Genomic DNA, 24,007 nt, shown 5'->3' on the forward strand with positions numbered 1-24,007 from the left:
CCCAGACAAATTTGAAAAGGCTGCACAGTACATTATAATTCTGGATCATAGTTATGCAGGAGAAGGAATCCTCATCGCCTAAAAGCTAAAACTTAATTTATCGGTATGTAAATAAATATCGGGATAGCTTTTCCCCATGTGGAAAGAGCTAATGAAGGAGAAAGACTTTGAAAGGGAAGTTGCCTGATTTCTTCTCGACAGGTAAGTCAAAGGTATGGTCTAAATTACAAGCTTTTTTCATTGCTTGGTTGTGTAAATCATTATATAGCTGCCATAACAGTAGAACATGTATCGTTAAACTCAATGATGTGCTATTGGAAGCCATGTTGTCATAGCTTCTTGACACATTACGGCTACCGCAGTTGCAACACGCATTTGAAAAAGCGAGTAGATGGGAGAACCACTAGATGGGAGAAATTCTTTTGGGAGAACTAACTTGTAGTTGGGTCTTTAACAAAAAACAAACAAACAAACAAAAAAGCCTCCACAATCGAGGAGGTCAAAGGGCATGCTTCCTGCTATAGATAGTATCATCAGCTCTCCCCAAAGTCTATTCATGCGGCCACCAGACAGATTTTAAACACCAGATTTACACTTCTACATATATTTTGAGTAGATAACCGATATTCTCAGAAAAGGGTTTCACCCTGTGTGTTTCCACACTGATTAAGGATAGTTCGGGAGATGCAAGTAAAAATGATATGATCTTTTACTTTGAATTAAGACGAGTAAAATTAAATATTCGCTCAAGACCAACTTTACTTATGCCGTGTCAGTGATTTTGCAAATGATACAACTTAGTCTAAATAAGAGCAATGTGGAGTCCTCGGATTTCTTAAAAACAACACAACAACAAAACTTTGACAACATGTTGTATGGACAAAAGATCTAAGATGCCCAAGCACAGTTTTTCAACAATCTAATGTTTTTGAACAGACGTTGTTTATTAAAAATAATACATACGTCTTCTTAGAAGATAAATATAAGATATGATTTTAATAAAACTTTAAAGATTTGATTTAAACTTTTAAGGTTATGCTTTTAAATGAATTTAGTATAAACTCTGGATGTACTCTGGAAAGGCGTTAGCAGACTAGATTTACTGACATTGTGACATTGTCCCCCGAGACTCATCTGGTCTGATACCCTGTTTCTTGAAGCTTCAGTTCACACTGTGGTTTATCTCTGAAGGATCTGGGGCTGTAAGGTGTTTTTGTTTATATATTTATTTAGCTAAAACTTTGTTTACATTTTAGTAACATATGTTATTAATAATAATTTAATTTAAAATAGAGATTAGTTCATTTTTTAGAACCGTGTGTGTGCACAAAATTATATTAAATGATTTGTTTATTTATTTCATTTTGAAAATGTACAAATGTAGTTTTCTGTGTTTAGGTGTACGGTACAAAATTAATTATAGCTATGGAAAGCCCCCACCATAAAAATTGAAACCCCGCATGGACAAAAAAATGCTGATTGAATCTTTTCATATAAATGAGATTTAAGACGACTAAAAAGTACAGTTTTTCTACAATCTAAAGTTTTTGAACAGACAGACATTGTTTAATAACAATTATACTTTTGGTCACCCGTCACCGTTAAACAAAATCACTACAGTAATCTTCTAAAAGATAAATAGAAGATATGAATGTATTCAAACTTCAAAGATTTTATTTAAACAGTCTTTTAATTTTAAAAGATCATATTTAAACTTTTACGATTATGTTTTGAAATAAATTCAGAAAGATGACGGCACACTAATTTACCGGAACCTGTCACAGACACACGTACACACACACACACACACACACACACACACACATACCATTTGTCTGGTGCTTCATGAAATCTTCAGTCAGCAGACTTAGATTAATTTTATTTTTTTATCTAAAACTGAAATTTCAGTAGATTTTTTTTTTTATTATTTTTTTATATACTTTTAAAGAACAGAATGTTTTTCAACTTTAGTTAAATTAGCAAGATAACCATTTTAATGTATATAAAGAACGGAATGTTTTATGTAATATGATTTTTATTCTTTTGTTTATCAAAAACAATTGGATCAATAAGATATTTATTTTATAAGCATTTCATTATATACTTTTATAAAGAACTGAATGGTTTTCAACTTTAGTTAAATTAACAAGATAGCTATTTTATTTTATACACTTATAGGCCTAAAGAACGGAATGTTTATGTAATATGATTTTTTATTCTTTTGTTTATCTAAAACTGAATTAAATGGTTTCAGTAGATTTTTGCTAAGATATTATTGTATATCATTTGTGTGAAATATAAAACATGATTAGGGACAACTCTCTTTTTTCTCACTTTTGCTGTTACCTCAGGAATGTGAGGGTGGACGTCTGTGTAGCAGAGATATCAGTGTTTATGTCCGATTCAGCGAATACAGATCGTAAAGTCAAACGGACTGCTAAAATGACCAGTACACAAACACAGAAAATACACCCAGCTTGTGTCCACAAGAGATAATGGTTGTGTGACACAGTCTTCAAACTTTCTGTCAAAACCACATGATCTAAGGATAAAAAGGGTCAAATAGGGTCAAAAACTTTCTGTCAAAACCACATGATCTACGACTAACTAGGACAATAGGGCAAACCATAACAACAACATATGCCGGAAAGATAATAGATAAAAACAACATATGCGGTAGATAAAACTGTCAAAACGCGTGATCGAACGCTCGATATGACAATACATATCCATATCTATACAAGCCAGAAAGGGCGGGACAGCTCAACGGACAACCGGAAGGGCGGGGACCAGATGTCATATCTAGGGGGCGGGACCGGAAGTCATCAATCATTTTGACAGGTGGTATAGGGTTATAACTACTACTATATATTCGAGATGTTTGTTAACAAACGTCTCGAACGTGATTCCGAGGTGTCACACGTAAAAACCTCTGATTGGCCATTGCGGTGATGGGCACAACATATATGTCTGTGATTGGCTACAATGTTCAACGCTGTAAAAAAACACACACACACACACACACACACACACACACACACACACACACACACACACACACACACACTCACGGTGTGGTGAGGTAAGGTGCGGGAGCCAATGCCAGCATATTGGGCTTAATGAATGGAAACAACCCGAACGGATGGCCAGTCTATTGCATGACAACACAGACAGACAAATAAACATTCACACTCTACATGGACAATTTAGTGTCTCCAGTGTCAAATGCAGGCCTACTACCCATGGTGGTACACCCTGCTACATATTTTCTGTCAGATATGCTACGTTTTTAAATATTTTTTTTCACTGTGTTATCGTAAATTTACATTCCAGCAGCTTTATCATGTTTTGATTTCAATCTTGCCACCTCTTACTCAATGGATAATTTCTTTTTAAATCTGGGTTTTCACTGCCTTTGAGGTTTCATTGGAATCCACAGGACCTGTTGAGGTCTTAAAGGGATACTCCACTTTAAAATGAAAATTCTGTCATCTGTCATACTCACCCTCAAGTTGTTTCAAACCTGTATGAATTTCTTTCTTCTGCTGAACAGAAAGGAAGATATTTAGAAGAGCATCAGTAACCAGACAGTTTCTGGTCTCATTGACTTCCATAGTAGGAAAAAAAATATACTATGGAAGTCAATGAGACCAGAAACTGTCTTGTTACTGATGCTCTTCTAAATATCTTCCTTTCTGTTCAGCAGAAGAAAGAAATTCATACAGGTTTGAAACAACATGAGGGTGAGTATATGATGACAGAATTTTCATTTTAAAGTGGAGTATCCCTTTAAAGCCATATTAAAATAAATTTTTGTTACAAAGTATGTTTTGCTGTTATTATTACGTCAGTAATACATTAAATTAACAATGGGGTGTAGCAATGTTGAGAGAAATTACTAATTTACAGAGATCCTAACCCTAACCCTAACCCTAAGCGTGACTGATTACACACTTCTATGAACTACAAATAGCAGCACCCTGTTTTCCTGTTCCATCTACGACTTAGGCGTATGGGTAATGTAGTTTAAAAGTTTAGTAATTAAATTAAATAAGTAGTATCTTTAATGAACAAAGGCGTGTTTAAGTATGTTCATTGTGCAAACCTCAATTACATATTTTAGAGGCAGGCCGGAATTTGTTATTTTACTGTGAGCACTTTTTAAAATGCCTTTATACCACCTTTCCATGTCTGAAAACTTTGACCAAATTTATTTAGTAAACATAGCATACATAGTTAGACTTGATTTACAGTCGTTTGAAATATGCCCTTTTTTTGCTCTTTCGGGGAGCGCTATGGGCCCCTGGGGTGTAAGGACAGTAAAACATGTGCATAAACATACACACATATTATCTTACATACATACATGCATAAATGCAGCCTTAATCATGGACAACGAACTGTGCTGAATCACATTTATATTGAATACTGTATTTTCTCTTTCCACCCTTTTCTATGCTTACATCAGGCTTGTATTAGTTGTTGATGGTGTTAGATTTTGGTGTATTTGGCCGAGCAGTGGTTTGGGTGGCTCACCAATGTATTCGATTTCTCCAATACATAAAATATGTAAGCTTGACCAGAGTTCTTGTGGGGCAGAAGAATTTATTGAAGGTTTGTAGTGTAGCAGTCCTTTAGCAGCGATGTTAGCATGTCGCCCTTCAACAATCTTAACCCAAAGTTCTGTCTGTTGAGACAGAACTTTATACATGAAGATAAAAGGGCTACAAACAAAAGAAAACTGTTAGGACCTCCCACAGGAGATCGATCTACACTGCAATGTACCTGAGCAATGTTGTTTCACACCTATCAGATTCTATGGGCCACTTGGTTCACACCTTTACAGACACTGTTTTCAGTTGATTAAATCTAAGTCACAATGTAGATGAATCTGATGACTGAAAATACAAAATCTTCCAATGGGTATAATGGGACTATCTGATGAAATACAGAAATATTTCACAAAAATGTTGTAAAAATAATAATACTAGTCTATAGACTAGCCAACAAATTATTATACAATTCATAGTTATAGCAGAAGGACGAATGAAATAAGCTTCTCCATTTATTTCTCAAGCAATGACTTTGGCCTGTGGAACAAGTGTTGGGCATCACTACTTTGCATCAGAAATCTTGCTTATATGCACTTTTCAGCCATTTGTCACTGTAACACATCACTAATTATGAGCAATGATAATATTTTGGGGTTTTGTCCCAAATGTCATTGATCTGACTAATAAAAAGATGGTCTCAGTAAGAGTCATGGTAAGGATTTGTTTGTAGTTTTTTTTATTAAATCAATAAAAAATTGGGGGGAAAAAAGAGCTCAGACAATCAATCCACATTTATTTATGTAACACATTTTAAAACACATGTCGGCCAAAGTGCTTTACATACCAGGACACATTCATACAATCTAGAATTATAAAACCAAATATAAGACAAATTAAAAAAAAATCACAAAATTAAGTGCAGTCAAATGTAATTTGTGTGTGAATATCCCAGTTTGTTTTGAGTATTGTATATATGTTCTGGAATACATTTTATTTCGTTTGGACAAGTAAAATAAGTGCCTTGAGTAACTATTAAGTGTCAAAATATGCACACTGAATGTAAACTCCATTACAGAATCTTAGACAGCTCCATTGATCTTACAGTTTTTCTCGATTGTTAACATAAATTTTCTGAAAGCATGCCTCATATTCTCAGAACTCTACACACAAATCCAAAAACACACACACAATGGGCAAAACCCCTCAATTCTCCTGCAAAATGAAACTTTACATTCAAAACAATGTTATTTCTTCTCAAAATGGTATTTTGTTTTCAAATGACACACACAAACCATCACATGAATAGACATTTATAAGAACCAGTTGAACACTGATGTGCTCAATGTAAAACACTATGATGAATGGAAAACACTTATTCTCCATTCATCATAATGACTTAGGCCTTTTTTTGTTCAGTGTTACACTTACTACAGACAGTACATACATAAGTGTGTTGTAAAATATCTGAGAATATTGTTTTTATACTCAGAACACACAAATACACGGTAACAAATATATTTAATTTTTTCCACAAAAACAATGTACACAGTGTACATCCCCAACCAACACGAAGTTGTACATACAGTGGACTACATGGTCTACAAAACAACAGAAGAATTTACTGTATACAGTTACAGTAAAAAAATTAAAAAAATCCGGGTGTTTGCCCATGTGATGAGTCAGTGTGCATATTTGAATGGCAGTGTGTTCCTTGTGAAAACAAGAGATTTTCTGCATGAAAATTGTGCCAAAAGCAGAGAATTGTGTGTAGTGTTTTGAAAAAAGTGTGTTTTAGAACTGAAATTTGAGTGTAAAGCAGGAACTGAGCTTGTAGTTCAGCAGAATTGGTTCAGGGGGTTGGCGAATGAGTTACATGTTGTGGTCATTGTGTCTCAAGTACCAGAAAATGTGTGTAAACAATCGAGAAAAACTGTAATCATCAAAGTAGTTTTTTTAGATGTAATATTAGCCGTATGGAATTTATAAGGTAATTGTTCAAAGACAACCCGGTCTGTTCCCAGACAAATCGTGATAGTGCCTTATTAAAGGTGGGGTATGTGATTCTCTTTTTTGGCCATTTTTTCAAAATCACTTGAAATCCTATTCCTAACCCACTTACAGCCACTGAGTTAGAAGCACTGAAATGAAAATTTTTGATTTTGCAAATCACATACCCCACCTTTAAGGAAAATCCTGTTCATCATCTGAGCTGTTGTCGCTTTCTGAGAACCCTTCCTCTTGCAAGTCATCTTCCTGGTCAAGCTTCTCTTCTTCAGACATCAAATCTTGTTGGCTGAAAATTTTTACATAGCCTGCCTTTACCAACTGCATTAAATGCCTAAGTTCATAATGTTTCTTTCGAACAATGCAGAGGAGACCTTTGCATGCAGTGTCAGACAGTGTTGGAAAAAGAGCTGAAAAACAAAAGGATACATTAAGAAAAAATACAATGCTATATACTGTATACACAAGCGCAAATAAATGTTTAAAGACTTTCTTACATTTTGAACTAATCTCATTAATCAGTGCTTCAAATTTGGACATCTTTTGTGTCAGGACTGTCCAGTGCTGTTTCATCTCCTTACAAATTAGACCTCTCTCTTCCTGAAGGCGTCTCACTGCCATCACCTTGTCAAACACCTTCCTTTTGGTGAGAAATGGAGCCAATTCTGAAATAAGGTTAACAAAAGAGTCATTATATACAGTGCCTGCTCATAAAAACAATGACATAGACTTGTCTTACAGAATAGTGCTATTCAATTTTGTTCCTGGTCAAGGTCTTCAGGATTGCTTGATTATTGCAGGCAGATGTGTTTGATTAGGGTTGGAACTGAACTCTGCTGGTTGTGGCTCTCTGGGAACATAACTGAATTGCCCTGTTATATAGAACATACCAGTACTGCAAGGGATTTGCCAAGGCCAAGCAACAGTCTCAGCTGTAAAAAAGTTTTCGACTGAGCCAAGCTGCTGGGATGGATCCGCTATGCTGTTGTATTCTTCCACTGCAGCAGCTAGCTTCTTCTTTTCCTCACTCCTTCTGAGTCGCAAAGAATGGCGTCGCTTGTTGCTATCTGAATTAAATAAAAAATAAAAAACATTACAGCATTACAGCACTTTTTTAGCTACAAAGAAATAAATGTATATACAATGTGACATCCAATGACATAATAGTTAAAAAATAACATGGTAAACTCCCAATGTTTGCGTTTCACTGTTTGACTGTACAGACGCTGTGTACGCCTTTTGATGCTGACTGTTAGTGCCTCTATTTCTTCTTGCAACCTTCTCGTATCACCACTCCCGTGTCGGTCATTTTCTACACAAGAAATTGCATAAAAGCAGCTTAATGTGTTACCTGCCAATAATAAGAATAATAACAAAGCAAATCAAAACAATACCTTCTGCCCATTGCTGTACATCTGAAACCCACTGATGAACAGTATCATCTTGAAGTGTTAGCTCTGTCTTCAATGCCTCCAAGGTGTGTTGCTGCACTTGAAGAGCCTTCTGAGTCTACAAAATACAAAGTCAACTTGAAAAAGTCCTGCATTTCATTTACAGGTGCAGTAAACAATTTCTATGAAACACTGGATATTTAAAATCAACTCAAACAAACACACCCCTCCCTTGATTGCTCTTTTTCCAGTAATATTCCCCTCTTTTGTAATGTTTCCCTCCCTCTTTTTCTCCCTCTCTTCTCCCCTATCATGAGTAGACACGGCCCCTACTACTGATTGACTTTGATTTACTTTTTACACCTTTAATTAAGATAGGAATAAATGAGTAAAACCTAAAAATCCCAACTGCAATATGTGACTGAGAAGAAAGTTATACCTTTGTATATCTGTTAACTAGAGCTTGTCCCAAATTGAGAACCTTACGCTTATTCCAGGACATGGCTTGCGTTGTAATCATGTCTGTTCTGCCTATAACATAAATATAAGAAAATGTAATGAGAGGTACGTATATAACAAAAGTCATTCTATATTATTCATACTTAATTCAACAAACCTGATTTTGACATGTATTTGCTTGTAACAGCAATTCTAGATAGGAAGCTGTTCACCTGCTCCACTTCCTCACCAATAGTTGACCCAGCTCCTTCCTGGTAGGCCCCACTGTACTTGACCTAACAAGTTTTTAAATCCGACAAAATCAACGCATTTAAAATTTGTGAATTTCTTCTTATTATTACATGTTTGAAACGCATGGCAATATACCTCACATTTCCAAGAGTGTGCTTTGGCATGCATCACAGACAGAAAAGGATGCATGTCCAGTAAAGACTGCAGCTCAGGGCACTGTTTAGACACACGTTGGAGATATGGGAAGTATTTGCAGGCTACATCTGAACAGAAAAATGTAATGCTCCCTTGTGACATATCTGCAAGTTTTTTCTGAAGAAAGAGTGGGTAAGCAAAAATTTCCCCTCGGAACATGTTTAAGGCCATAAGGAGAATGCCATGGCGACAGACAGCAATCTCTAATCCCTCCTCATCCAGTTTGCTGCTTGATTTCTTGGCCAATTCTTTTGCTGCTGTCCATTGTGATGCACCACACAGTCCTCTTCCCGACACCTAGATTATATAAATTATAAACATTTTAAAAAAGCTTAAAAGAGATGCTAAATAGACCACTCTAAATGTGACAGGACTTTACACATGATCAACAAAAAAGATTCAATATTTACAGAACATTCACATTAGCTTTTGTAAGATGAGTTTACAGATTTCTCAAAAATGATTAATGCTTTGAACAAACAAATCCATCTCACCATGTATTGTACATATTGACTGAGTTAACTGTTATATTATGGCCTTTAAAAAACTACACATTGACTGCTTCAATCCAAGCTAATTTTAAAACAATGAACACAAATATCTGAAGTAGTCATAATGTAAAAATGCACATAGCATGTTGTCAGAGGGCATCATATTTTATCTTCTGGATCTGTTTAATTATTTTCTAAGCAATACATTTAGTTTAAGGAATGTGTAAAATTGTTTGTGAAAAGCTGTAAAAGAAATTATCTAGTAATATCTGCCAACATAAATAAAAATGCTTACGTGATCATGCTAACATAAATAAAAATGCTTACGTGATCATTGTTGTTGCGGACAAAGTCCACAAAGTCAGACACCTCCACATCACTTTGTATAAAAATATGGTCAAATAATCCTCTTTTCTCTGTGCTATCGTGAAACACATCAAGAACGTATATTAACACATCATTCAAAATGAAGAAAATCACTTTATTTAAAAAAAGTACCTTGCTGTGTTTTTAAACCGATAGTGTTTGCGATTTCCGTCAACACATACAGCTAGCATGTCTGGAGTGCATGCTGGACAAGTGAAAAACTCCTCCTGGCACATCTTTTCCACTGCATATCTTGCTGCAACCCATTCATTAAAACTGCAGCTAAAGACATTGGCTGATATTTTTCCACTCTGCAAAATTAAGCACATGTAATACTGGTGTTTTACTGGGTAGAACATGTTTGATTATATGTAGCATTGAAAGCACTCATATTCTTTTAAATTAATCTCCAAAAGGTTAAAAGGATAATCATAAAGGATAGTTTAACTTTAACATCAGTTAAGGCTAGTGTACATAGCTGAATTGAGAATCATATTGTATATAATTTTCACTATATTCATTATCTTAGTTGTTAAATCTATACATGAAAAGGTTTCTACTACTTTCAAAGAAAATAGTCATTTTACTTGCCAGTGGTTAATGATAAATCAAATTTAAAAACAAATAAAATACTTACTCTACCAAAGAGAATTGTTTTCTCATCAAGCATTTTAACAAATGCTTGAAAAGACATCCCTGGTGATGCCATTTTCATCTCTTGAAATGAGACGAGCACATCTGTTGTGAACAGCATACTTGCAGGGATGTTGCCAGGCCAGTAACCACTCCTCTGAAGTTCTGACAAAGACGTCTCTCGTGAATGTCCACACGAAGCACAGGACAAGTGAGGCATGCTAAGGTTGTAACGGCCTACAGGAGTAATACAAGCTACATATAATTATTAGACAATAAGGAAATGGTAATAAATATTAGAAAAAATGTGATGCAAAAATCTTCCTTTCCATTCATAGTGATGAGGGTCATGGGCCTGCCTGAAGAAACAAGGACTGTCCCATTACTGCAATCACAAATATGGGCAGGTATTTCTACAGGCAGCAGTCGAACTGTGCAAAAAATAAGATATATTTAAAAACATCATATATTAAGAGCACAATAAAACAACAATACAACTAAGCATAACATTATCTTACCAAGATGTTTAACAGAAATTTGACCAGCTTCCTGGCAGAATCCTGTGGATGGAGGTAAGGGTTGTACAAAACCTGAGACAAGAGAATCCCGATTATGGAGAACAAAGAAGCTACCATGTCTTCTCTCATCACAATCGGCACAGAGGAAAGGGTAAGGGAGACAGTCCCTACAGCGCACAATAGCTGCATTTGATCTACACTGTTGGCAGGATGAGGAACTTGCATCCTCTCCTTTCAAAATGTTCTCCACAAGTGAAGATCTAGCTTCTTTCCATCTCTCCTCCCTCATTTCAGTTCTAATGGTCCAGTCATTGGATGCAGACCGAGGTTGATGATCTTGCATTGGCATAACATTATTATCAACTTCCTTAGTGTCCAACAGCCTCTTTAGCTCTTCAAGAATGGTATCTAAGTCAAATTAATAAACATATATTTAAAAAAAAATCAAGATTTACATCTAAAAGTATATAACTGTGTATGCACTTAAAAGTCTAATGATGGAATTATTCACATCTATATAAAAAAGTTAATTTTTAAATATGAAACACTAATCTATATTTTGCTTCAGTGTATACCAGCTGTCTCAGAGGCATTTGCAGGGCCACCCGTCAAGTCATCTTCTACAACAAGTGGACCTGCTAAAAAGAATTGTGAGAAAGAAATAAACAAAAAGAGATACACATACACTCAACATAATTTTGATGTAGCTAAACATTACCAGAAAGGTTGTTGTGGTCACTTCCTAGTCCTATTTACAAAACAGAAGCACAATTTCACATAATGTATATATATACAATTGCTTCTTAATATATACAGTATATATATGGAGTATGGATTCTGGACTCACATATGGAGAATTATATAGTATATATATCATTTTTATGAGCATATACAGTGAGTACCTTATACTTACGTTCTACAGTTGCCCTTCTGGCTCTTGGATATTTGTAAATTATTTCACCTTGGCTGTCCCTCTTTCTCCATTGAACAGTAGGGGGTGGGGGTAGAGGCTGCACATTGCTTTTGGACAGTCTTTCCTAAGAGCATAACAAAAGACTAGCCAAAAATTCAAGAAATATAATATCACTTAATGTCTTGTTAGGGTTAATAAATGCATACTATTGACCAATAAAGTAACAGTCATTGTGAAATTAATATTGTGACTTAATATAAAATCAACAGGACAATTTTAAGAAAATATACTAAACTCAATGCTTGTACAATAACTTTATTTTACCTCTCGAGCTTGTAAGTTTTCAAGGAGCTCATCAGTATTTCTCAACTCTTCTTCTAACTCAAAGTCCATCATGTGATTGTATATAGACACTTGACAGATAGAGAGATATTGATACACAGATCAAAACAGAGATAGACAGATAGAAAAGACACACAGACAGACAGACAGACAGACAGACAGATAGATAGATAAGCTCTTAAAAGTGCTGTTGGGTTCGTTATATAGCTGATAGATAGATAGATAGATAGATAGATAGATAGATAGATAGATAGATAGATAGATAGATAGATAGATAGATAGATAGATAGATAGATAGATAGATAGATAGATAGATAGATAGATAGATAAGCTCTTAAAAGTGCTGTTGGGATAGATAGATAGATAGATAGATAGATAGATAGATAGATAGATAGATAGATAGATAGATAGATAGATAGATAGATAGATAGATAGATAGATAGATAGATAGATAGATAGATAGAGTTCTTAAAAGTGATGTTGGGTTCGTTATAACCTATGGAAAAACATAGAAAGATATTACAAAAATAAAAAGATTTAATGTTCACATGCCATTGATTGTAAATAGTACTGATATATTATATAAGATAATACAGGTTATCTAAATTAATAAAAAATGTTAATGACAAGTTATTAGAGTTTTAACCAAATCTTCTTTTCATCTTAGTCGAAGTTTTAACATTCTTATTCATTTGAGTTAATTAGTCTATTATGGCAGTCTAACACAAATCCCAGGTCATAAAGTATCTGATAAACCCCAAATTATAAAGTATAAGCTAACATGCTAATGGACGTAGGCCACTATAGCAGCATATCATCAGGTATCATTAGCACCCGTCAATAGGTTTTAGGTATGGCTTTTATTCTTAATAAAAAATAAAATAAAATGAAATAATCACCTTAATCACCTTAAAGCTTGCCCCATGTTCTGTATTGTCTTTTCATCAGATTTTTAACACTCATAAAACATACAATGCTGTCACGCCAAACACACAGACACGCATTCCTGACTATGAACCGCTCATATTCTCATATTCATATCTTTTGGTGTTTACTCTAAACATATATAAATTTTAAGCCTCAGATGGTCCTCGGTCACTTCTGACCAAATAATTTTCTGTTTTGAATTTTTAGAAATCACAGCTTCATCAGAAGGTTATGATACTTGGTGACTTTAATGGCATTAGGTATGTGAATACAAAAAAAAAAAAAAATTGAGGTCATGATCCGAGCATGCTAAGTGGTCATAATTTTTTTTTTTGAAAATGATGTTGAGAGTCAGACACAAACGGTGTCAGTAAACAATGCTTTTGAATCAAATTGAAAACCAATATCTGAGAGAAGATCTGTTTCTTGTTAGAACAGTTCCTTAATTGCAAATGCATTCTCACTGTTTTGGAGCAAAGCTATTATTTCAGACATTTATAGTGGTTTATTCGTAAAATTTTCTTTAGAATTTTAACTATTTGAAAAATCTGTTAAAACTTTTTATATCTTGGTGCTGAGACAGAAAATAAAAAAAAGGTGTCCGTGACGGAGGGAAATTCTGTCACGCTGAAAACCGGTGCAACTGAAATCCAGAGAGAGGATGAAGTACTCTGGACATTTGGACCACAGGACATGGTCATCGCTCAAATACACAAAAAGGCCGGTAACATTTCGTATGCCGACGACGAGCGGTTCAGCAACAAACTGCAGCTGGACCAGCAGACTGGAGATCTGACCATCAGCGACATCAGGATCCGAATCTCTGGAGATTATCAGATGCAGATCACCGGCAGCAGAGCCAAAATCAAGAGATTCAAGGTTATTGTACGAGGTGTGTGTGAAATACTTCAAATACCCTACAGTGTTGTCTGTAAACGTGTTAATTTATTCATTTTACACTTCATTGGCATCTAAAGTGGGTTTTGATTTGTTCATCTGCACATATCAACATGCTTTGTTTCTATTTCTTATGAAATGAAGTGGACACACTGAAATTCACGGAGGGAGAGTCTGTCCATCTGCAGACTGGTATTACTGAAATACAGAAAGATGATCTTATTCTGAGGAAGTTTGAACCTAAAAACACCCTCATAGCCAAAGTAGATGGGCAAACCAATGAGACCAGCGTCTACGATGTTGAGGACGAGAGATTCAAAGACAGACTGGAGCTGGACAATCGAACTGGAGATCTCACCATCACAAACACCAAAAGCAGCGACTCTGGAGTTTACGAAGTACAGATGAAGAGCAGCAATAAAGCTTCATACAAGAAATTCAACATTCTTGTTTGGCGTGAGTAGCTCAAGATAATCACAGTATTGATAGTGCGGTTTACTTTCACATTCACATGTTTCTTTTATATGTTTCTCTCTCTTTGGCAGTGAATACGCTGAAATATACAGTTGGAGATTCTGTGACTCTACAAACTGGTGTTTCCGAACTGAAGAATGATGAGCGGATACTGTGGAAGTTTAGCGATAAAGAAACGTTCATAGCTGAACTCAACGCAGCCACCAATCAGGCCTTATTCTATGAAGGTCCTGATGGGAGATTCAGAGACAGATTACAGTTAAACCAGCGAACTGGAGATCTGACCATCAGGAACATCAGCAGAGCACATTCAGACGTTTATACACTACAAATCACCAGCAGCAAAAAGATCACATGCAAGAGATTCATGGTGATTGCCCACGGTGAGTGACACAATCATATTTAGCACTGTTTTGATGCTTTTAATGGTCTTAACACAGATTATTAATAGTTAAAGACACAAACAACTGAAAAAAACCAACCTGATCTCACGGGAAAACATAACTTTGTTACAAGGTGGCACATTTGTATGAATTCGTACAGTGTAAATCATACAAAAACATAAGCATGAAGGTCCACCCCTAACCCCATATCTTAACACTTGGGTGTAAGCAGATTGTACAAAAACGAACAAATTATATTGTATGTATTTATATGAATTAGCCACCAATTTGCCCAAAACGTAAAATAGTTACAAATTGTCATGAGTGTGTTGAAAAGACACACCCATGTTGAGAATTTGAAGATATTTGGGCTATAATTTAATCTGGTGGATAAAGCAAGGAATATAAGAAAATAAAGTCCACTACTAGAAGATGATCGACAGGCCATGTCTTCCCCCTCTTTACCCTTCTTTACTCAAACATCAGACTTTTTAACGCAGGAAAGAGGTGGCAACAGTTTACACAGGAATCTTGTGTAAAGAATAAAATGTTGGCTGAAATGTTGTTCCAGCTGACAGGAACGTTCTTAGAACTTTAGCTAACGTTCTGGCAAGGTTCTCTCAAAGTTCTTCCAGTAACATTAATAGAATGTTCGTTCAAATTGATCTGTTCTTCAATAATGTTCTCAAAATGTTAACATAAAAGCATTAATTATATATCATTCCATGGAATGTTTTTTTTTTTCTTAAGTTTTAGTTAGATGTTCATCTAACTTTTGTTAAAAATTATTTTACTTTGTTTCAGAATGTTTTAGAGAACATGCTCAAGTAACTCCCATAATGTTTGCAAAATTCTAAAATGGAATGTTCACTTAACTTTCACATTACCAAGAACAAATTACCTGAAGCCCTAAAATTATACTTTCTTTTCTGTTTTTGTCCAGAAAGCTTATATCATTTCATTTTTATAATATTTTCTATTTTCTTATGCAATTTTTTTTGGGAGATTTAAAAACTAGACATTATAAAATCATCTTTTGGTAAAGTTTGATCATTTTTAGTTTTAATTTTGAGCATTTGTTAGGTTTTTACATGTATACTGAAGCATTCCTCGCAATCCATTCATTCCTAAGGGGGTCATGGGAAGGATTTGTTACTTTTATTGTATAACAAACACATAAACTCCTCGAATCCAGTCACTTTTGTGTGTGTGTGTGTGTGTGTATTGGTGGTTCAAGTGCGACAAAAGTCCTAAGGGCTTGGACCACTGCGATGAACACTCAATTTTTTTTATTAATGAAGGAAAGATGAGGGTTTGAGAATATTAGCAAAACATTTCTAGAACATTTTTTTCTTTTTTATTATAGAAATACTGATTTTGATCATCCATGTTTGCTTAGATAAACAATTGAAATGTCGTTCCAAATCCAAACCAGTAAAGATTATTTATGTGGAACGCAGAAATCCATCACAATATTGAAGAAAATGTAAATATTGAAGAAAATGTATCCTCTTGACCTCCTAATTAATCAGCCATCAGTTCGTTTCAATGTTACTGTGGCTGTGAGGTCAGATCACCTGTTATAATGTCCATGTTTTTCTCTGTTATCTGGTGCTGCGACAAAATAAAGAGAAGACTGTGTTAGCGACAGAGGGAGATTCGGTCACGCTACACAACGAAACTGAAACACAAGATGATGATCTGATTCTGTGGCTGTTTGGAGCTGAAGACAGACTCATAGCTAAAAGAGAAACAAATAAAAGTGCCTGTACATATTATGGTGCTGAAGAGAAATTCAAGAACATATTGAATCTGTATCATCAAACTGGATCTCTGATCATAAGAAACAGCACAACTGAACATGCCGGAGTCTATAAACTACTGATCATCAGCAGCCGAGAGACTAAATACAAGAGATATAAAGTTACAATCTGTGGTGAGTAACATGGTGATCTTTTCTATTTTGGCTCTGTGTACAGACGCTCTGAAATGAACATATTGCTGTCACGTCTTGTTTTGGTTTTGTTTCGTGTCAGTCATGTTTCATGTCTTTGTCATGTGATTCCCTGTTAGTCATGTGATCCTGCCATGTGTTCCCTTGTCTGATGTGTCATGCTGTCATTGGTCCATTGTTTCATTGTTTCATTGTTCATAGGTATTGAGTGTTTTTGATCGGGTAAGTGTTAGGAATGCTTGGTTTTTAAACATGTTTATTGGCTGAACATTGACACTAAAGTAGCTGAGACATCAACCTTTTTAACCAGTATTCTTTGTTTTCTTACAGAGAGAGAAAGAAATACAGACAGTGTGGATGAGCAGGAGGGGATACGCTTAATATAAATATAACTGTGAATTTTTTGCACATTTTGTATGACATTATGTAAACAATTTTAGAGAATTTATAATTGACTATTTTAATTAGGTGCTTGTGAACATAACAAATGTGATCATAACTGAACTTGGTTCAAATGGTTAATCTATTTATTTTTTTATGTTATATATTTATGAATTTATTTTACTACAGTCCTTAACTTGTTAGTGTATGGACCTTATATGTACTAGCAGTGATTTGTTACTGTGTTATGTATTAGACAGTGCTATATTTCATATTGGCTGAATGCATGCATACTGACTGACTCTTGTCATTGGACAATGATTTATAATTGGTAATAGTATACGTTTTGATATTAATGAGGTTCTAATGAGTCTGGTTCGAGGTTTATTCCATGTCTGTTTTTTTTATGGTCTTGCTTTTTGTATTCCACTGCTTTTGTGTGTGTTCCTTGGATGAATGGCTTTTGTTTTATTCTCATTTCCAAGTCATTTGTATAAAATTCTGCTCAATTAATAAAAGTTCATATAATATATAGATACATACTGCTGGTATTAATATATTCATATCTGTTTGTAAACCACAATCTGATGAAGTCTTTTCTGGAAAGATAGCAAAAACTAAAATATTCTCTAGTTTAATTCAATAAAATAGTCAATAAATCCACCTTAAGGTACTGTCTAAATAACCATTATTTGTCCCTATTGACAGTGGATCTTTTTTGCCCACAAAATTTCCCCAAAATGTTGTTATTCCCTACAGACCTTTTTTTTAACCACTGAGCAAAACAATTTTGCCTACTTGATATTTTGCTCTCCTTAAATGTAAAAATTAATCTAAAAAACTAAATTTTTTGCGAACTCATTAATTAATAGAGGATTCCACTACGATGGACAGCATATTTTTATTGTTGTTGGTTTCTCAGAGAGCAATCAGTGACCAGACATTACTCATATTAGAAAAATAAATTTGTTTCAAATGGTCTGAAGGAGTTAATATGTCAAGGCCATAACGTATAAACAATTAAAATTTCCACTTAAAAAAATAACTTCAAATAGTTAAGTGCTGTAAAGTTTAAGTAAAGTTTATTGTAAATATTGTTTGCCATTGCAGATGTTAAAAGCTGATAAATGGAGGATGTTTTTCTTTCATCTTCTCAGTTTTCCACTTATCCAATGATCTGAAATGAACGAAATGGCACAAGAAATATGAAATAAAAACAGTATTATGAGATACAGTCATGACATTGATTGCTTGTTAGTTCCTTATGTAAAGTTTTATTATAATGATGATATAATTGCACTTACTCCATTAATCCAGCTGATGTAGGCAGACACACGAGTGAAGACTGTTGGCTTCTGGTAGGCATTACAGCCCTCTGATGACACAAAGCTGGTCACACCATGGACGACGTACTGACGGTTGACCTGACAGTTCAGAGGACCGCCAGAGTCACCCTAAAAACAACACAACAGGAGATTAGATAGACATTTTCCTGCAGTATGAAGCAGTTCATGGTATGTTTTCAGTCTTTTCTTACCTGGCATCCAGACAAGTTGCCGCCACCAGCGCACACCATGGAGTTCTTCACGGTGCTTCCCCACCAGTCACTACGAGTGCAGGTATTGTGGTCCATCACGTGCAGGAGGGCCTGTTTCAGATGAGAGGAGAATGGCCCACCAGCTAAATGAAGATCACATCCATGAGAGGAAAGAATCAGGAATGAGTTACATGCAAATGATTTCAGGCAATGTCAAAGCTATCTGAAGTGAAGTAAGTGAAAGCTGACTCTCAACGCGGCCCCAGCCGGTGATGTAACAGATGCTGTTGTGGGGCAGAACCTGTCCAGAGGGTGGAAGGGCGGCCACCTGTATGTATGGGTTCATATAGACACCAGAGGACAGACGCATAAGAGCGATATCATATCTGAAAAACAAAGAACACACATCACAGACTTTTTTTTTCACATTTCAAGAACATTTTATTCCGTGCTATAACTTTAGAATATATTTAATATGATCATGGATGTTGTGTTGATGATGTAAGTCCAGTTGGACTTGTTTAACAGTTCATGTAATGGACGAAGTCTGCTGGAAAGGTTTGGCATGAACTTTGCATGGTATGTTAACAGTCCTAGGAATTATCGCACCTGGCTTACGGTATTTGGAGATGGCGCATCCACGATAGCTTTTACCTTTGATGGTGCTTTTGTGAAGACCAGCACTGCCAATTACATGTCCTAGATACTCAATGGTGGGCTGGAAGAAGTCACATTTGTCTTTCATCACCCGAATGCCTTACTCTATTAGCCTTTATAGTGTAGCATTCAGGTTACCAAGATGATCCTCATCATCTTTTCCTGTGATTAACATATCATCGAGATAACACTGTACTCCATTCAATCCACTCAGAATCTGGTCCATGGCACGCTGGAGCCGAAGTTATGCCGAAAGGAAGCCTCTGATATCTGTACAGGCCCTTATGTGGCACGATGGTCAGCAGCCCTTGGGAAGCAGGATCGACATGCAGTTGGAGGTAAGCTTGACATAAGTCTGTCTTGCTGAATTTCTGGCGCCTGCTAATCCAGCAAAAAGATCTTCAATTAGTGGAAAGGGGTATTGTTCTACAGTTAAAACAGGGTTGACAGTAACCTTGAAATCGCCACAAATTCTGACTGATCCATCCTTCTTCAGTACAGGAACAATTGGCATGGCCCACTCTCTAACATTCACTTTCTTCAGTACGCCAGTTTTCTCCAGACGGTCTAGATCAGTTTCTACCTTAGGCATTATCGCGTAAGGAACTTTTAAGCACTTAGGTTCACTATCAGACTTAATGGCCAACATTACAGTGATGTCTTTCATGTTTCCCAATTCATCTCCAAACACCTCTGCATGCTTCCTCAGGATATGTTGTAGACTGGTAGACTCTTTCACCACTACATGTCCTTCCTGACAATTTAGCTTTATTTTCTCTAGCCATGATCGGCCCATCAGAGCTGTGTGACTGTGTGAAGTTTACCTTCTGTTTGTTTAGCTCTACAGCCACACCCATGACTCCTGAAAGAGGTACAACCTCACCTGTGTCAGCTTTGGTTCCTCGAGACAGAGATATGGCCACTTCTCTTGGCAAGTTGACTCCGCCATGAGTGATACAGGGGCTCCAGTGTCCACTAGGGGTGTGCAATTTCATACCGTCCATGATAATACTGGTATAAATTTTTACATGATAAAAAGGTGTCATTTGGCGATATCAATGATATAGGGACGCAATAACGTATGGCGCCTTTACATTCCCTAGCTCGCACAACGAAAACACATCTGAGAGTAAGAGCAGCATGTCAGCCTCGATGACGATTTAGGACCTAAAAAGGGTTCTACTTCAATAGAAAGGAAGTGGTTTGGTTCAAAGAGGTCAGACCTAACAAAGCATAATTTTATATACAGTATATTATACATTATATATTATATACATGTTGTAGTATATAAATATGGTATTTTTATAAATGTAAAATAACACTTGTTTAGTCCTGAGTCCTGACTAAATTAAACACATAGCCTATGTTTCTCTAGTATTTTTTAATACTAGTGTTAGACCTACCCAGAAACTATTTATTCCTCTTCATTTGTATGTTTATTATTTTGTAAAAAAAAAATTGCTACTTTTTTCAATTTAATTCAAAGATTGAAATCAAGCTTCCTTGTGTTGTGTAAACTCTTAACCAAAAAAACGTAAAAACACAATGAGTAAGCAAACATTTAGGTGAGATAAATGTAATAATAATAAAAAAATGTCTATATCGTCATAAATAGGCCTTGAAATATCCTGATATAAATTTGGAGGCTATATCACCCACCCCTAGTGTCCACTTGTATGGTAACAGCCTTTCCATCTAGCAGTGGCGTCACCCAGTAGCCATCATAATTTAAAGACACAGACATTACATATGAGTAGCCTATTCATTTTCATCAGATTCATCCTCTTGTTGTTTCCCTGTATATTCCACCTGATTTATGTTTTTCTTTTTGAATTTTCTTATATAGCTTTTCTTAAACTCCACAGGTTTAGCTGGATTTAATTTCTCATCTTGCTTTTTGTTTTGGCATGCACATTCAATATTACCTTTTTTTCCACAGTTTCTGCAGTCTTTGTCTTTGAACCAGCAATCTCAGGACAGTTAGTTTTTCTTCGTTTCTGATGTCGCAATACATCATACATTCATGAAATCATGCCTACCTTGTCTGTGGACATCGTTCATTCCAAAGCCGGTGCTAGATAAACAGCAAATTATTATTTACAACGGCGGTAATGGACAATTCGCTTCCAACCTGTAGGGGGATCGCAGAGGAATAGTTCTTATAGTGTTGCTTTAGCGAGTCGCTGTCAGCTGAATAACATGTACTTTTACAAGTTTCGCAGAGAGAGAAGAAAGTGTTAATCCTCGTCGCCAGTTTTGTTACATCTTTAAACGATGATCGTGCACTGCTTGAGTGATCACACTGACACAAGCATTTTCACATGGCAGCTTTACTGACTCGTTCACTATACAGGTGACACACTGAGTTGTTCTGCACATGTAAGCCTACAACAGGGAACCAATACGGAGTGTCATAAGGACAAAACATGCGACTTTAAGAATGCAATGCACAACACTTATACACCCTAAAAGTATTTACTCTTTTTGTGAAGAAAAAGTAGACACTTTTGAGTGTGTAGCATAAAGTAGACAAGCTTTGGGACATACTATCACGTCGTCATGGTTTGGATTCTCTCTGTCGCATCCTTTCACAGTGAACTGGCCTGTCAATCATCTTGTCAAAGATAAAATCCTTCACATTTCATTTAATTTCATTTCCAACCGTATCTGAGAGAAATGCAGTAGCGTGTTGATCTGCAGTCACGGGTCTTTCATGCAGGGACTCTACTCATATTAGTGCATAATGATGCATTTAAAAGTTAATGGCCACACAAATAAAAGTCTACATTGTTATTGCAGATGAAATATAACACGAATAGCATTACATAAATATTATTTTATCAGGTTAAACTTATTTTAGTCACTCAAACCTTTATCTTAACCTCCCACCGTCGTCGGATCTGCCATGTTTGATAGTTTTTAACACTTTTTACTCATGTTGTAGTTCCTCCTCCAAATCGCAATGGGTTGTGGGCAATATTAGCCTTCAGAGTGAACACAGATACACACTTCCAAAATCCACCAGAAATAGTAGACCGTCCAGGGACTTCTGGCATACTCTTTTTAACATACTATATGCTTTGGGACACACTTATTTTAATCTCACAAACTGTTTAGGATGGATAGTATGGACACTGAGATGCAGGGTTAGTTTTTAAATCAGGGGTGGTTCTAGGGTGAGTGGATATCCAGGGCTTAGCCCAGAGAAATCCATATGTGGGTATGGTATATGGGTAAAGGGATAAAACTTTAAAGGTGCAGTGTGGTGTCTAGTGGCGAGGACAGTTACGGTGGCCGACAGGAAAATATGTCGTCGTCTGAGACAGCAGAAAGTAGGCAGTTAAGCAATGAGGTTTCTTTACAAAGATAAATTAAGAAATTATGTTTACTTAATTATACAGTAAAACGATATGGTGAATATTATTGTAACTTGGTCATCATTGTTTCAGTGTTTTATTCACTGACTTTAGCTAGCTTCTTTGCACAAAGAACAACATAGTGACGAAACGCATTTGTCCATTTAGGGCCACTGTAGAAACATGTCAATGTAATGGGACCCGTGGTGTATGTAGATAGAAATGGCTCATTCTAAGGTAATAAAAACATAATGGTTCATTAAGATATTTATACACCACTGAAAGCATAGTTATGTATATGATGTTGCATTTCTGTCAACAAATTCTCCTAAATATTACACACAATGCACCTTTAAATAAAATGTTTTGAATTTGTTTGTTTTTACTTGTTTTTTTAAACAAGGTCAAATTTCCATCACCATTTTCGTCAGCAAAATATATGTATATTTTATTATAATCTTGTTTATTGAATTGTTGACACGGAAAGTCTGCCACAGACCATGCTAAGTACCAAAAATATAAAAGCTCTAAATGCAGTGGCGTCATGCCCATTCAAAGTGAGGGGGCACGTGCCCCCTCAGATTTTTCCTCGCTAATATTTTTTTTGTCACAACTTTATTCCTATTATGCTCCATAATATACCAGAGCCTATAACGACTCAAATGTATTCTTCTGGATGTGTAATAAATCGGTCAGCATCAGCCCGCCCCTTTTTCCTATGGTGTCTGTGTATCAAATAGCGCTACGCGCGTAGCGCTCTAGAATCTTTGCTGTGTATGTTCAAGCAACTCACTCGTCTCGCACGTTGAGCTGGCAATGTTTTACAGATGGTCTTGAAGTGGTAAGTGGGCAAAGCAACAAATCGGCATTGAATTAGTTATCGGATGATATTAAAAGGTAGTGGGATTATTTGTGGTTGGCCTGGAAATTTTAACTTGATCAAAAAGTTATGGATTTGATATTAGCTGCGAATTCAGAGCATTAACATAAGTTGTGTCAGTGTAACGTTATCGATAGCTAGCCTAGTCTAACCGTAAACTAGTTGGCTAACGTTACTGCCATACAAAGCCATAGTAACGTCATCTGATCGGTTTTGAAACATCTGTTCTGTTTTGTCTTGTCAAAGTCTCCAGCTGGTTCAATTGTTTTCAGCACTGAAATCTGTCAAACTTCTTTCAAAGTCCTTCATCACATATTAATATTAAAATAACTTAATTTCAGAGCACCACAAAGTCAGACCTCAGCACCTTTATGTACCTTTAATGTAAGATCGTTCTTAGGTCACATACCAATTTAAAATCATAACATAAAAACTGCAATGGTACTGTTTTTAAAATCATGTGTA

General features: G+C 35.7%; 3 protein-coding genes across 4 annotated transcripts in view; 1 reads left to right on the forward strand and 2 right to left on the reverse strand.

Moving 5' to 3' along the window:
- Positions 1 to 24,007, reverse strand: part of LOC311085769 (elastase-1-like) — a 262,685-nt gene that overhangs the window by 232,656 nt on the left and 6,022 nt on the right. The window contains exons 5-8 of one of the 2 annotated variants that reach the window (XM_084118398.1): positions 18,899 to 19,035; positions 18,650 to 18,792; positions 18,417 to 18,566; positions 18,153 to 18,289 (exon numbers count right to left, since the gene is read on the reverse strand). The exons of the other annotated variant lie outside the window; for it this stretch is intronic. Coding sequence (XP_083974524.1) covers positions 18,278 to 18,289; positions 18,417 to 18,566; positions 18,650 to 18,792; positions 18,899 to 19,035 — 442 coding nt within the window. The 3' untranslated portion in view covers positions 18,153 to 18,277. Of the gene's footprint in view, positions 1 to 18,152; positions 18,290 to 18,416; positions 18,567 to 18,649; positions 18,793 to 18,898; positions 19,036 to 24,007 lie in introns of those variants that run through there. 2 annotated transcript variants of the gene reach the window in all.
- Positions 6,216 to 12,284, reverse strand: LOC311085745 (uncharacterized protein). The gene is made up of 15 exons (XM_084118346.1): positions 12,079 to 12,284; positions 11,755 to 11,897; positions 11,560 to 11,589; positions 10,842 to 10,913; positions 10,328 to 10,754; positions 9,823 to 10,001; positions 9,652 to 9,745; positions 8,774 to 9,130; positions 8,565 to 8,682; positions 8,388 to 8,479; positions 7,952 to 8,066; positions 7,765 to 7,869; positions 7,448 to 7,624; positions 7,055 to 7,222; positions 6,216 to 6,967 (listed from the first exon to the last, which is right to left on the reverse strand). The coding sequence occupies exons 5-15, from the start codon at positions 10,541 to 10,543 to the stop codon at positions 6,735 to 6,737; spliced, it is 1,854 nt and encodes a 617-aa protein (XP_083974472.1). The 5' UTR covers positions 10,544 to 10,754; positions 10,842 to 10,913; positions 11,560 to 11,589; positions 11,755 to 11,897; positions 12,079 to 12,284; the 3' UTR covers positions 6,216 to 6,734.
- LOC311085180 (uncharacterized protein) lies at positions 13,603 to 14,785 on the forward strand (the record flags this gene model as incomplete). The annotated part of the gene is made up of 3 exons (XM_084117614.1): positions 13,603 to 13,915; positions 14,065 to 14,376; positions 14,466 to 14,785. Exons 1-3 carry the CDS (start codon positions 13,717 to 13,719, stop codon positions 14,783 to 14,785), a joined length of 831 nt encoding a protein of 276 aa, XP_083973740.1. The 5' UTR covers positions 13,603 to 13,716.

This window comes from Abramis brama (genome assembly GCF_963993115.1).
Source record: "Abramis brama genome assembly, chromosome: 6".
Lineage (NCBI taxonomy): Eukaryota > Metazoa > Chordata > Actinopteri > Cypriniformes > Leuciscidae > Abramis > Abramis brama.